Here is a 12,449-nt window from a genome sequence, read left to right as displayed (position 1 = left end):
TTGAAGCCCTTTTGATTTAACTAATTAAATAGTTTTAAAAAATTTATAACAATTCATATGATAATGGTATGTGAATCTAAGTATTTGAAAAGTCCAGGTAATCCAATTTAAACCACAACGGCTGCTTTGGGTATTAGAAAGTCTTTTTATTACAATAAAATGAATTTCAAAATACTGAAATTTTGCGCAGGATAAACAACACGGTTGTGAACTGCAAAAGTGCTTGGGTTATTTTGGTGATTTAAAGCTATGACTTAACAATTTGACACCTAACATGCATACACAACTTTAAAATGACAAAAGCTTACACTACGCAACAATGCCTCTGATTAAACAAATGTCAAAACCATTAAATAAGACTACTTCCATTGCCAGAATAAGCAAAAGGGCGTGAAGATAATGTTTCAGTCTCACAACCCGTAATCAATCAACAGTGGAAAGTCTTTATAGACTCTTACACTTTATCTTGCATCCACAAGCAAACAAGTTAAAGCAAGACCAACTTGACCTGAGGAATTAACAGTATCATCACAAATGTATTAAATTAACAATTACTTTATGGCTTAATTTATCAAATAAAGCAAGCATACCATAACACAGAAATGCACATGTAGTACAATATACAATAGTTTGTGATATACAAGACAGAACAGCTGATATTGTGAATGTAAGGTCTTACGGATATCCACAAAAAATGCTGGGTTATTGGGTCAAAAGGGGACGAACCCATCACTGGGTTGGAAAAATCCAGCATTTTTAGTGTATATATTAATCTAAATCCTAAAATATTTGAGATCTCATTTGACAATGACCAGATGGCAATCTGGGCACAAATAAAGTCTCAAAGTTTATGCCTCAAAGTTAAACAGTATTCTGAGTCCATTTTTAGCAACTATTTAGTAATTACCACAAAGACAATAACAGAACATAAACAGAAACTTTTTTGTGCAGCTATAGTCGAAGAATACCATAATGTAAGAGGCTGAAGAATGTTTTGTAAAGTTGAGAAGGCATGCAAATAGATTTCTTTTCTCTTGTGATACGCTTTGACTATTACAAACTATTTGTTTCTAGTGAAAAGCCAATCTGTTCAAAAATCAATAACCTTAAAATCCTGTACAAGCATTCTGTCTCATTCCCTATCCAAGCACCTTGCTTAAGATTATGGAGTGATTAAAGGTAAGCAAATGGTTAACCTGACCTAGGGGCACAGAAGTAGTGATAAAAATGTCACTGCCCAAATCATCACCGTTGTCAAGGACTGTGACAGTTTTTGGTCAATTGTTAAAAACTGTTGTTAAAGCATGCAGAAAGAGGATCAGTGCATTTAGACTTAACATTAATCATCTTAACATTAGCCAAGGCCACACACACAAAATGTACCATCAAACCATTTAGCCATTACAATGGCTTTTTTATGGGGTGAATGGATGGATGGCACAAAGATTGGCATTGGGTGCATCCAGGCACATTCAGTGAACATATTTCACAAACCACAAGCATCCAACAAGCAAAACAGCTCACATACTGTCACAATACTGACAGTAGCTAAAACCCAATTTTTCCTCTTGTCATGGAGTAGCCCAATTTGGCTTCATTGTTGATTAAAGACATAATGCCCAGGTAAGTTTCAATGAGAAGTGGGCGCTCCAGTATCAGCACACCATTAGCTCGTCCAGGGATCGGGAACTCTTTATGGGCCTTTTTCACTGCTTGCACGAGCTGGGTCTTGAAGTTTTCAAGCTGAAAGACATAACACAAATATTTTCCTTCTTTTTTCATCTACATGGCTAAACTTTGTACTGCTAAACTAAACTTCCGGCTAAACTTTGTAACAATCTTTTGGGGCCACTTGGACATGTGTATCACACTTCCTCTTGATGAGAGAGACAAAAACTCAACATATAAACTAAAAACAGTAAAAGGGGATGTTTTTTGCTAACCGAAATAAAGGAAATTAAAAATAAAAGCTATTTGTTTTACTTTTATTATAGAATATAACAGGATGGATGTACTTGTTTTATTAAAAAACATTTACCTGGCAGATGGAAGACACCTTTTCATCTGCATGTGCCATAGGATGTTCAGTGAAGGTAGCATAGGGTATGTCACTAGACCACGGGTTCCAGCGATTTATAAACGAAGCTCTTGGTCGCTTATCCCACTGCACACGGATACCAGTTCCCTCTCTCCTTCAGACAAACACACATACACATACAATCCTGCAATAATATACTAAAACAGTTTTTGTGTTTGTTACACTGTATAACCTACACCAGTAGCCTATGTATAAATAATTACAGTGAAACAGCATCCATCATTCACTTTAGTAATGTGACGCATCGTATGTATGATGGACTTAATTCACTACAACTGGATCATAAAACTGATAGATAACGGAAAGGAACAAGGTGAGTGGAAGAAAGGGGTTAAACGAGAGGAATTTGTAATGTCAACTAGAAAGGAAATTAGGGAGAAAGTTAGTAAATTTATGGGCAAACATTACTTTGTTTAAAAAGACATGCGCTGATGAACAATAAGATCGTGACTGTGTATAAACCACTTCGGATGACGTAAACAACGCTGATTCAACGCAGGTCCAGAAGAACTTCCAGTTTTCTAACACTATAAACGTTTGAACGAAACACAATCAACAGAGCATTTATAACCGAATCAAAATGTTAAACTATTATATTTAAGATTTATTTATGTATGTAAGATTTAAAAATAAAATAAATGAAAATGAAACTGTAAGTGCCGGTGACCAGTGTGTACAGCTTGCAAAGTGGTTTATTAGCCTACTAAATACAGTAGGTTCATTTTTAATTTTGACTCGAACATAACCTTTATTTGTCTACAATAAATGTAGAGCAGCAGATATATAAGGCACACATATACAACAAAGAGTCAATAAAAGTCTTACTTGTTAAAGGATTTTGGGGGAAACTCAAACTCGCCAACAGAGATTGTGTCCACAGCGTTTAGAGAAATTCTAATCACTTGCTGACACTGGAGGTTTATAAAGTCATATTTGCACACCAACAAAGACCTGGAACACACCAATGTCTCTTTTAAAACTGATCTAAAATTCTCTTGTCTGTATTTTCTCTTGCTCTTACCGCTCAGTTATAAGTACCAGTCTCTCTTTTTCATTGTTCCAGTGATCAATTCTGTGGAAATGGATAAAGCAGTCATAAATATGGCTAAACTGACATTAACAAATATGTGACCCTGTCTGTGAAAACCAGGCTAAGGTATCAAAATCTAATCCTGCCATAACGAGCATGAAAGTTTGATGTCAGACATTATTTCACTATGATTTAAATCTTTGACATTGCCTTACTCAGTCAATATTTAAGATATCGAAGTTATATTTTTAGATAATGTTATTTGTATTATGTAGATCACAAATGTGGGTTTTCACAGACAGGGTCACATATTATCAACAGAATAAATAGTAGTTAATGTGTGCTTTATCTCCTGTGAGATATCTTACGTATTTTTTGTATATTTAAATAAAACCTGTCCCTTACTCCCTGATTTACTGTAGTTTGTGTCCAGAAAATACTTTAAGTTTAGCATTTTGTCCAACATGTTCAAAAACAAGGTTATTTTTGTAAGACAACTATTAAATTAAATTGAGGGACTTTCTGATCATTTCCAACTGCATGCGTTGTTTCCACAAATTGAAACAGTATTTTTGTACAATATGGACTCACTCCGCCAAGAGCCACACACTAAGAACTTCTCCATCTTGTGAAGGCAAAGCAACTGTGCGGATGTCATTAACCGCCTGCTCTATGGTACCTGTCTAAAACGAAAGCAAACATTTTAGAAAAAACTAGAAACCTCAAGACTTGAAAACTTGAAACCTCAAGACTCAAAACACAGAAGCTGAGGCAGAATAACTGTACATAAATATATACTATTTCTGGATTATGCAGCAAAAGCAGTATATATATATATACATATTTATGTATCAAATACCTGAATTTCCAAAGCAGTAGGCCTATTTGTCAATGTGTGCACTATATCATCTTTAAGGTCACTGATCTATTCATAATAGGCTAAATCAGTTATTGTAAATTGTTATGTCTCTTAAGTTTAAAGGGGTTTATAAGGGTGTCTAATAAATGGATGTGGCTCAAAACCTTATAGGCCACCTTTCTAGTTTTTAAAATACAATTTAAAAAGAGAAAAAACAGATTTTAGGAGTAGGCTAACAGTAGGCTAAAACCTACTCACCCTAAAGACGAAATAATCTTTGACTTTAGCTCGCATTGTTGGGTTGTGGACATGGAAAGGCGTGAGTTTTTGTAGCGGGGTGCAGCAGGCCACTGAAGCTCCATCCAGGGCCACTGCATCATCACAGTCAGCCGGGTGTAAAACAGCCGCACCCGGGCTCTCAGGATCTACGCTGTCGTTCAGTTGCAGCATCTCACAGTCGATGCAAAGCTGCAAATACAGTAGCTAACAAGCAATGATTCCGCTCAGCCGCACTGTTATGTTGTGTTGTAAGGGGAACGCCCACTCAGGTCTTAAAGGGATATGCTCAGTTTATAAATTAGTTACTGCGTTGCAATTTTTATACATTAATAAATGATACTGTAACATTTTATTATAATGTTGTTATAACTGTAATCGTAGTTATAATTTACTCATTTACTAATACATTTCTAAAACCAAACATTTTAGTTATGAATGCACTACGAACTAACACTAACGAACAACGGCCATAATGTTTGAACGCTTTTTAATAATGTTCCACAGTGTTTGGCTCCATCTGGCGGCCATCAGTTGGAGAACCACCATTGTTGCCCATTTAGGTTGGGAATCGAAAATCAATTCGAATTCTGGAATCGGAATTGAAAGGTTAGGCATCGGAAACAGCAACTAGTGTACAGATGCATTGATGCATCCTATCTTCCCAAAGTTGTTTCTCTGTTTATTTGTTGATTAACCTTTCGATAATTATTGCTTATTGTGTATTCTTAATACATTTCTTTGTTCTGATGAACACAGAGAAAGATATTTGAAAGAATGCTTGTAACCAAATGGTTTTTGGCCACCATTGACTACCATACTAGGAAAAATTGCTTTATACATTTCTTTGTTCTGTTTTTACACAAAAGGAGAATTTTGAAGTATGTGGGAAAGTAAACAATTCTGGGGCTACTTTTGTAATTTTTCCTTCTATGGTATTCAATGGTGGCCAAGGACTGTTTGGTTACAAGCATTCTTCCAAATATATTTCTCTGTGTTCATCAGAACAAAGAAATGTATACAGATTTGGAACAACTAGAGGGTAAGTAAATTATTACAGAATTTTTATTATTGGGTGAGCTGTCCCTTTAATTATGATGGCTGCTTATATGTTAATTGATTTTAACAGCCCAGTTGATTTTAAGTGATGCATCAAGGGCCCCACTTTGTTGAAAGTATTGTTTTCAACCTTTTATAGCTTCAGTGTGGTGTGCCAGATACAGGCATTTTGTGTCAAGACATCTATGAGCATACAAACCTCATACTGTTCATACTCTTAGTGTATAATGGATGATCATTGTGTGAGTGTGTGTATGTGTGTTATAGTGCTCATAAAGATCCCTCTTGGTTCATAACAAGCGGCAAGGTGAGACACATAGTATTGAGGTGATTGAGTCTTTGATTTAATAATTTATAAGCATAATGTCATTACATCAATACATATTTATGACAAAAACAAAAAGAAAGAGCCAGCACACCGTTTCTTTTAAATACACTTGAATTGTAATCTAAGCAGCAATGTGATGTTTTAAACCCAATTCTCAGAAAAGGCCGTTTAGTTGAATAACTGATTAAGTAAACATGTGATCTGCTAACAGTTGTTTTCTTTGAACGTGCATGTCTTGTCTATTATTGCTTTTTACCATATTTTTAAACTAGACAGTTAGTTTTGTATACAAATGCATGTAACGTTAGCTGCCCAAGTTTAAACCCTCATTTAAAAGGGAGTAGGTCTTTCACTGTTGTCTGACAGGCAAACACTGGGATATATTAACCAGTGTCACCATTGTGTGTAAATATTTTTCTCCATAACCATCTCTTAAACTATTTTCATCTTTCTCTTTCATTTCCAGATACTATACAATGGAACTTTGTGCTTTTCTTTGGGGGAAGTATGCAGATGACCTACTCTTCAAGACCTTTCTTCTGCATGGAGAAACTGATATGACAGATCGGGTGGTATAGGCAACACATTTGTTTTTGTTCAAAAGCTGGCAAACTGGCATCCTCATACAATCAGTACTTCAGAAGCAGAACAAGTCCCAGTGTTCAGTGCTATAGCAACTTTACACTTAACAGCATATGATAGTGATTAAAACCAAGTCAATGCAAAAATTTGATGATTAGCACATTAGCTGCATATCAGACGTTTTCCAAGGATTTTATTGTATTTGCTTCATAAACTACAAGAATAAATTCATTCAAAACTTGTTTGGATCCTTCATAAATTTGATCTCTTACTCTTATTGTTAATTTAAAACTTAACCAAACTCTAAGAAACCATTAAACATAAACTGGACAACAATCACAAGTGTTAATTAAATACACAAAATGTAAAGGCAAAATTGTCACTGCAACAGTGTCAAACTCAATCCTGAGGGACATCCAGATATTTTTTGCTTCTGCAAACACTGGATTAGGCTTCAAGAAGTGATATCATCCTGTTGAAATAATACATAATGTAAATATTTAGGGTGCAAAATACATTTGTTATTATTTAGAAAGCAGTTGTGACTTTATTGTGGATCATGGTTAGACTTCAAATTATACATTAATTTGAGGATTTTGTTTTGTTGCCAGTTTTAGAGAAATAGTTGAATTAGGAAAGTTCTGAAAAGCACCATTAAAGTATCACGAGAGTTCACAAAACAACTGGTGTGCTTCTAAAACTTTGAAATATGAAATACAAATACTGTAAAATTGCTTTCCTTCTCTGAGTTGCCTTTAATTGAAAGTAATTTCACCAATAGTGATTATTATACACTATAATACATTTAAGTCAATGGTGCTGTACCCATAAAATCTCAAGGACAAAGATACAAACACTTTTTCTTTATTGAGTGCATGCTTTCTTTTTCCCTTTGGAATTGATTGTTAATATTTTCATTTTTGTACCAGCTTGTTAAATCAAAATCTCCTGAAACTTTGTAACAATCAACTTTGTAATCAATACAGTTTTGTCCTGTCCTGGTTTAAAATGCATATTTCCCAAGAAGTGTAGTAACAGTGTTATAAAAACATTGCTCTGTATGTTTACCATCCTGGTAAGAGGACAGAGAAAACTTGTCTCAATCAATGAGTCTACAGCAAACTTGTTTGAAAACATAAAAATTAAATTTGCAATTCTGTCTGGTTACACTACTTACAGAAATGACACAATAAATAAATGAAGAGTTTATTTCCAAAATGAGATAACAAAATTCATTTTTTTATGCATTCCAATTAATATCAATCAAACTGAAGTTGGTTTGTTTTGCAAATTTAAGCCATAATAACTAAAAGAATACAGCTAACTAACACAATAAAAACATGATAACATAATAAAAAACATTTTTTATCTTATTTTGGAAACAAGCTCTATCAAATATAAATATTTATATAATTATATTATATAAAAGAGGCATATCTAACTGTTGATTCGTTCATTTAATCAAACTAAAGCAATATAAAACACAACAGCAACACTGCAAAAAATTATATTTCAATTTGTACAAATTAAAATATTTATACACGTTACTTCTGCACTTCAACACTGAAAACTTTGAGATCCACACCGCAAACAATACAGATCCTTAAAAAAACTGGATTATGTGAAACAGTATTTGACATAAATAGTTTAGACTAGGAGCGTACCTCTCTTTCTCTCTCTCTCTCTATATATATATCTATAGTTGTTCTTCTCTCCTGCTATCAGGCCTTCCAGTACAATTGCCTTCTGGGATTGATGACTATAGATAGTGTGTAATGGTGATTAGTGAGAAAAAGATGATGCCTACTTTATTTGGGTTTAAATTTTCCATAGCAGCAACAGATTCATATCAACAAGGTATTCAATGTTGAAGAAAAGTTAAACATTTAAATCACATGTGAGACTCTGTATAAAAAGAAGCAGAATGTAAACCAAAAAAAAAGATTTGGCAGAAAAGCAGAATTCATTGAAACAAAACCCCCCTTAAACCAACTTGGAAGAAGAAAGACTTGAAGGCACCAGTGAAAATTTTACACACAAATTTGGAATCAAATAAAATTAGAATCCTGACTCAGTATCACATCACAATGAAATTAAATACTCCAAACAGGTGTTTTGAGCTTTGAAAGTTCTACAAATAGAAAATGGAGCTGGTCTGTTTGAATAAATTGGATTCTAAAATGACTGATCAACATGCTGCCCTTCAATCTTTGCAAAAGGAAAATATCATTTTGTAATAAAAAATAAATATGATAAATCTTCACAATGATCATTTATTACACAAATCAGAACCAATTGTGTTGAAAAATGAGGAAAACCGCTCTACAGCACTGGTGCTTTCAATCAAGTAGCAGAAAACACCCAAATAATCCAATTATTACTCATTGTCAGAAGCAGAATTTGAGTTAGATCAAATTAAAGGAGAAAAAAGAGGAGACACCACACCACCAATACCACCTCAAAAATACAGTGTCTTGCTCTGGCCGTCTATACCTTGCTTCTGAAGAGTGGCTTGGCTCCTGGCCCACAATACTCATTGTAGATGAGTTTGAAAAGGAACAGGTGGAAGAGTGTGATTAGAGACGCCACACTGAACCAGAAAAGGAATGGTAGGCCCGGGTACTGTTTAGCCATGTGGTCCTCGTGAGCCAAGATGGCCTTCACGTGCATGGTGTGCCTCAGGTCCTGAAGGTGAGTGAGATCAGTGGAGATGTACAGTAGGGGAGTTATGGGCTGGGTTACCATAACAGGAAACATGTGACCTCGCAGCTCTGAGGTCAGTTCCACGGGCTCATTCATGCACCCTGCTTCACAGGCGTACAACTTGACAGGTGTCTCTTGGGGTTTGACAGACATATGAAGGAAGGGTTTTCCTTCAACATCCTGCAACACGGCCAAGTTGATGAGGTCTTTATTGTAACGGATACCTCTCAAAGAGTAGCTGTTATGAAGAACGTCAGGGTCGGCCTGAAATTGGAGATGGTTTTCGGTGAACTGCAGACCTCCGAAACTAAGCACCATGCCCTGCATCATACCATGAGCGCCTGCTGCAACAAGCACCTTGCAGCCTCTTTTCTGGAATGTCAAGTTCCAGAGGTTGACAAGCTGTAAAATTTGAGCTACGTTGGTTAGGCGCTCTGGCCACAGGTTCTCAGCATGCATGGTAGCATGACCGCTGAAGCAGTGGTCAGCATAATTCAGACTGGCCTCCAGCTTCTCGTGCGCTTCTGTGGTGAGACTCCGATCCAGCAGGGGTGCTGTGGAGGTGGAGAGAATGTAGTAGAGGGTGTTGTTGACCGTGCGACTGGACGGAGTGTGCATGTCTGTTATCTTTCTGATCTCGACACCTGTAAAACATAAAACAGTACAAAGAAAGAGTGACCACATGTTTACACCACTCTGGTCACCAGAATTTGACACTGGTCAAGCCACCTTAATTTCATTTACATATGGTACTATAGGTAACAGCTTAAGACTACAACAAGTTGTTCACAAATTATTCTTATAGAAGTATTTAAATTGATTTTCTATTTCATTAAACCGATTTACTATTAAAATGTTTTTTTTTCTAAACACCCAGTAGCCACCATAATGTGAGCGGTCACCATGTGTTAAAGCGGTTTACTTGCCAGATATGAAGAGATCAACCCATGCTTGCTGGTGCTCTTGCATTAACTCTTCCACATTAGGTCGAAGAACATCCACCATCTCTTTCTTGACTACTTCTCTAAGCTTGCCGAGTGTCTCGTCCAGTTTGGTGCCCTCAGTGGGCTCTGAGGTGTGAATCACGCTCACAACGTTTTCTGAATATTCCGATTTGGCAGGGATCTGGATCTTTGTACTCAGTCGCTTCGTTGCTACCACAACCAACACAATATCTTTCTTCTCCGTGAGCACCCTACCTGAGGACAGCATGCATTCTTTATCTTCCATCTTCTCCATGGTGCTCCTAAACGAAGGAGACTCCATGGACACGTCAAATGAAACCATGTGGTCTGTAGGATTTGATATGTGAATCCTCTGAAGATAAACATTGGGTCGGCTTCGATGGGCGACAAACTCCTCTCGCACAACGAGACAATCTCGAGATGACTGAGAATTACCCATCAGAATGCACCGAGAAGATAGCACGGAGCCTTTTCTGTACCAAAGCATCATGGCCCTCGCCTCCAAATGAGCTCCTGGCATCTGAAGCCTCACTATTGGGGAGTAATCTGTTTGGTGAACGGGTGCAGAGCTAGGCTGTGAAGATGAAGCTACCCAGAGTTTGTTCGAGTCCACATCAATTAAAAAATGCCCATTGCCAACAACTAACGGTTCTGATTCTTTTGTCTTAGGAGTGAAAACCACTCCCTCCCCCCTGTCAACCAGGGACATCCACCTGTGAATATCAGTCTGCAAACACACCCCCGCAGCTCCCCTAGATTCCCCGGAGAGGCTCAGAAACCTAAGGATCCCATCTGAGCTCAAGTACCAGTAAAAAAAGAGAAAAAGCAGTAATCCAACTAAAACACGGCGGGCCCAGCTGCTCGAAAGCAAACCAGGCAGGCCCTTTAATCTCTGCTGCAGCCACATGATCTCTGTCTTTTGCTCCAAAAGATCTTTAATAGATTACTCATAAACTGCTGCCGTCTTCCGTAGTGATCACTCTATTGTGCATGAGTGACTTCCTGCAAACAGTCAATGCTAGGAGTGGCAAACAGCTCTGACAGGCATAACAATATGAACTTATCAAGTTTAACTTGAAAAACAACAAACAAGAGCGACAAGCTGCCGTAATAGACAACTAACGTTACGTTTATCAAATTTATTGAGGCAAATCTACTTCCTGTAACAAGAAGTATTAAACATATTTCTCGGCTCCTTGGGTCTTCAGTCTTTCCAGTTTGTCGATTTTATGCTAAATGTGCATCCAAATACATGACAAATGATCCACTTGCTCTGTTGTGTTTGCATTTATGCAGTTGCTGTTATTTTTGTCAGTCAGCTCAATAGTCAATAACGATGCAATTCTGCTCACCCGGCTCACGTTGACTTTTTAGATTTATTTTCTGAAGCTCGAACGACATTCGCGTCGATTAATGTTTGTCTGGGGTTGTTTATTTTTGGTGTGTTCCTGTCATCTCTCTCAGCCAGCTGACATCTCTCGTGTTTGCGGGAGGAAATCAGATTGCCGTAAAAACACCGGAACTGTCGTAGTTCAAGAACTGTCGTAGTTCAAGCACGTCACTGTTCCACGATCAGACGTCTGCATGTGTTATGTCCCTTGGAAACTAACACAGGACTTTAAGGCAGATTCTGGATCAGCGCATAATACTTACAACTCATTAAAGTTTTATATATAACGTTCTAAAAAGTATTTGGTTTAAATTAAAGTTGAGTATTATGTATTAAGTTATGTTAGTTGCTGTGCTGACGTTCACAAAATTATAATTACATTTATGCATTTTTGGCTTTTTCAGGTTATAGGCCTACATTGTGTCAGTACGTGTGTTTCCTGGGAATCAAATCCACAACCTTTTGCGCTGCTAACGCAACCACTGAGCCAACAGGATTATTGTATCAATAAAAATGAGAACATAGACACACAAGAATCTAAAAGTTCTTATCTATATCTTCTTATCTCTTATAATTCTGTTAATCATATTTATACAAATACATAGATCTAAACCTTACATTATTCATATGACAAGTAACTTATGAGGAAATGAAAGGGGTAACGTCAGTTAACATAGACAAAATTATTAGCCTATTTCATGCTAAAACGTTGCTTTTAAAACAAATGTTTATTGCAATTTGTCGACTATACAATTCTGTAGGCTACGTTTTATATCAGTTATACAATATTAATGATTTAATTAGTAGTCTTACAAAACTTTTCTTACAAAACAAATCTCTATTTACCTTTATATATTCACAAATGAACATAATTGGTTAGTAACCTACTAAATGTGATATTGGTTGTTAATTTTATTATATATATTATTTTATTATATGTCATATTATATCATAATTTATTTGATGTACCTCTGTTTGATTTTGCCAACTGGACCATTATTAAGTGATTTGAGAAATGGAGAATGCTGGATAGTAAGTATGTTAATCAGTATCGTTTCCATTGTACATTTTGTCTCCTATTAAAATTAATTAACCTAAAAATTACTGTTGTCTATATAGGCCTATGTATTTTTTTAAATGTCTTTAGTTTAAATAGGGA

General features: G+C 36.2%; 2 protein-coding genes across 4 annotated transcripts; both read right to left on the bottom strand.

Annotated features, from left to right (window-relative positions):
* Positions 1-111: 111 nt before the first annotated feature.
* On the bottom strand, positions 112-4,536 carry tprg1l (tumor protein p63 regulated 1-like). Its single transcript, XM_057356051.1, has 6 exons — positions 4,246-4,536; positions 3,720-3,811; positions 3,120-3,170; positions 2,924-3,049; positions 2,039-2,192; positions 112-1,743 (listed from the first exon to the last, which is right to left on the bottom strand). Exons 1-6 carry the CDS (start codon positions 4,435-4,437, stop codon positions 1,549-1,551), a joined length of 810 nt encoding a protein of 269 aa, XP_057212034.1. The 5' UTR covers positions 4,438-4,536; the 3' UTR covers positions 112-1,548.
* A 1,116-nt stretch (positions 4,537-5,652) lies between these two features.
* On the bottom strand, positions 5,653-11,396 carry kiaa2013 (KIAA2013 ortholog). 3 transcript variants are annotated; one of them, XM_057356048.1, is made up of 4 exons: positions 9,862-11,396; positions 8,726-9,579; positions 7,897-7,991; positions 5,653-6,704 (listed from the first exon to the last, which is right to left on the bottom strand). In XM_057356048.1, the coding sequence occupies exons 1-3, from the start codon at positions 10,805-10,807 to the stop codon at positions 7,929-7,931; spliced, it is 1,863 nt and encodes a 620-aa protein (XP_057212031.1). In that variant the 5' UTR covers positions 10,808-11,396; the 3' UTR covers positions 5,653-6,704; positions 7,897-7,928. The 3 variants fall into 3 exon arrangements, with proteins under 3 accessions (XP_057212031.1, XP_057212032.1, XP_057212030.1); XM_057356049.1 differs by lacking the exon at positions 7,897-7,991; XM_057356047.1 differs by lacking the exon at positions 5,653-6,704 and having other exon boundaries at positions 7,081-7,991.
* Positions 11,397-12,449: the final 1,053 nt, after the last annotated feature.

The sequence above is a fragment of the Triplophysa rosa genome, linkage group LG17 (genome assembly GCF_024868665.1).
Source record: "Triplophysa rosa linkage group LG17, Trosa_1v2, whole genome shotgun sequence".
Classification (NCBI taxonomy): domain Eukaryota; kingdom Metazoa; phylum Chordata; class Actinopteri; order Cypriniformes; family Nemacheilidae; genus Triplophysa; species Triplophysa rosa.
This window is presented reverse-complemented; position numbering and strand designations above follow the sequence as displayed.

What these genes read in the sequence shown, in the direction of transcription:
- tprg1l (XM_057356051.1), bottom strand. Translation starts at nt 4,437, where the DNA reads ATGCTGCAACTGAACGACAGCGTAGATCCTGAGAGCCCGGGTGCGGCT. An exon ending in CCCCCAAAATCCTTTAACAA is followed by an intron (nt 2,193 to 2,923) that starts GTAAGACTTTTA and finishes GTTTGTCTGAAG; the next exon opens with GAGAGAGGGAACTGGTATCC. An exon ending in AGGTGTCTTCCATCTGCCAG is followed by an intron (nt 1,744 to 2,038) that starts GTAAATGTTTTT and finishes TATGTCTTTCAG; the next exon opens with CTTGAAAACTTCAAGACCCA.
- kiaa2013 (XM_057356048.1), bottom strand. Translation starts at nt 10,807, where the DNA reads ATGTGGCTGCAGCAGAGATTAAAGGGCCTGCCTGGTTTGCTTTCGAGC. An exon ending in GGTTGATCTCTTCATATCTG is followed by an intron (nt 9,580 to 9,861) that starts GCAAGTAAACCG and finishes TATGTTTTACAG; the next exon opens with GTGTCGAGATCAGAAAGATA. An exon ending in AGCCACTCTTCAGAAGCAAG is followed by an intron (nt 7,992 to 8,725) that starts GTATAGACGGCC and finishes CACTATCTATAG; the next exon opens with TCATCAATCCCAGAAGGCAA.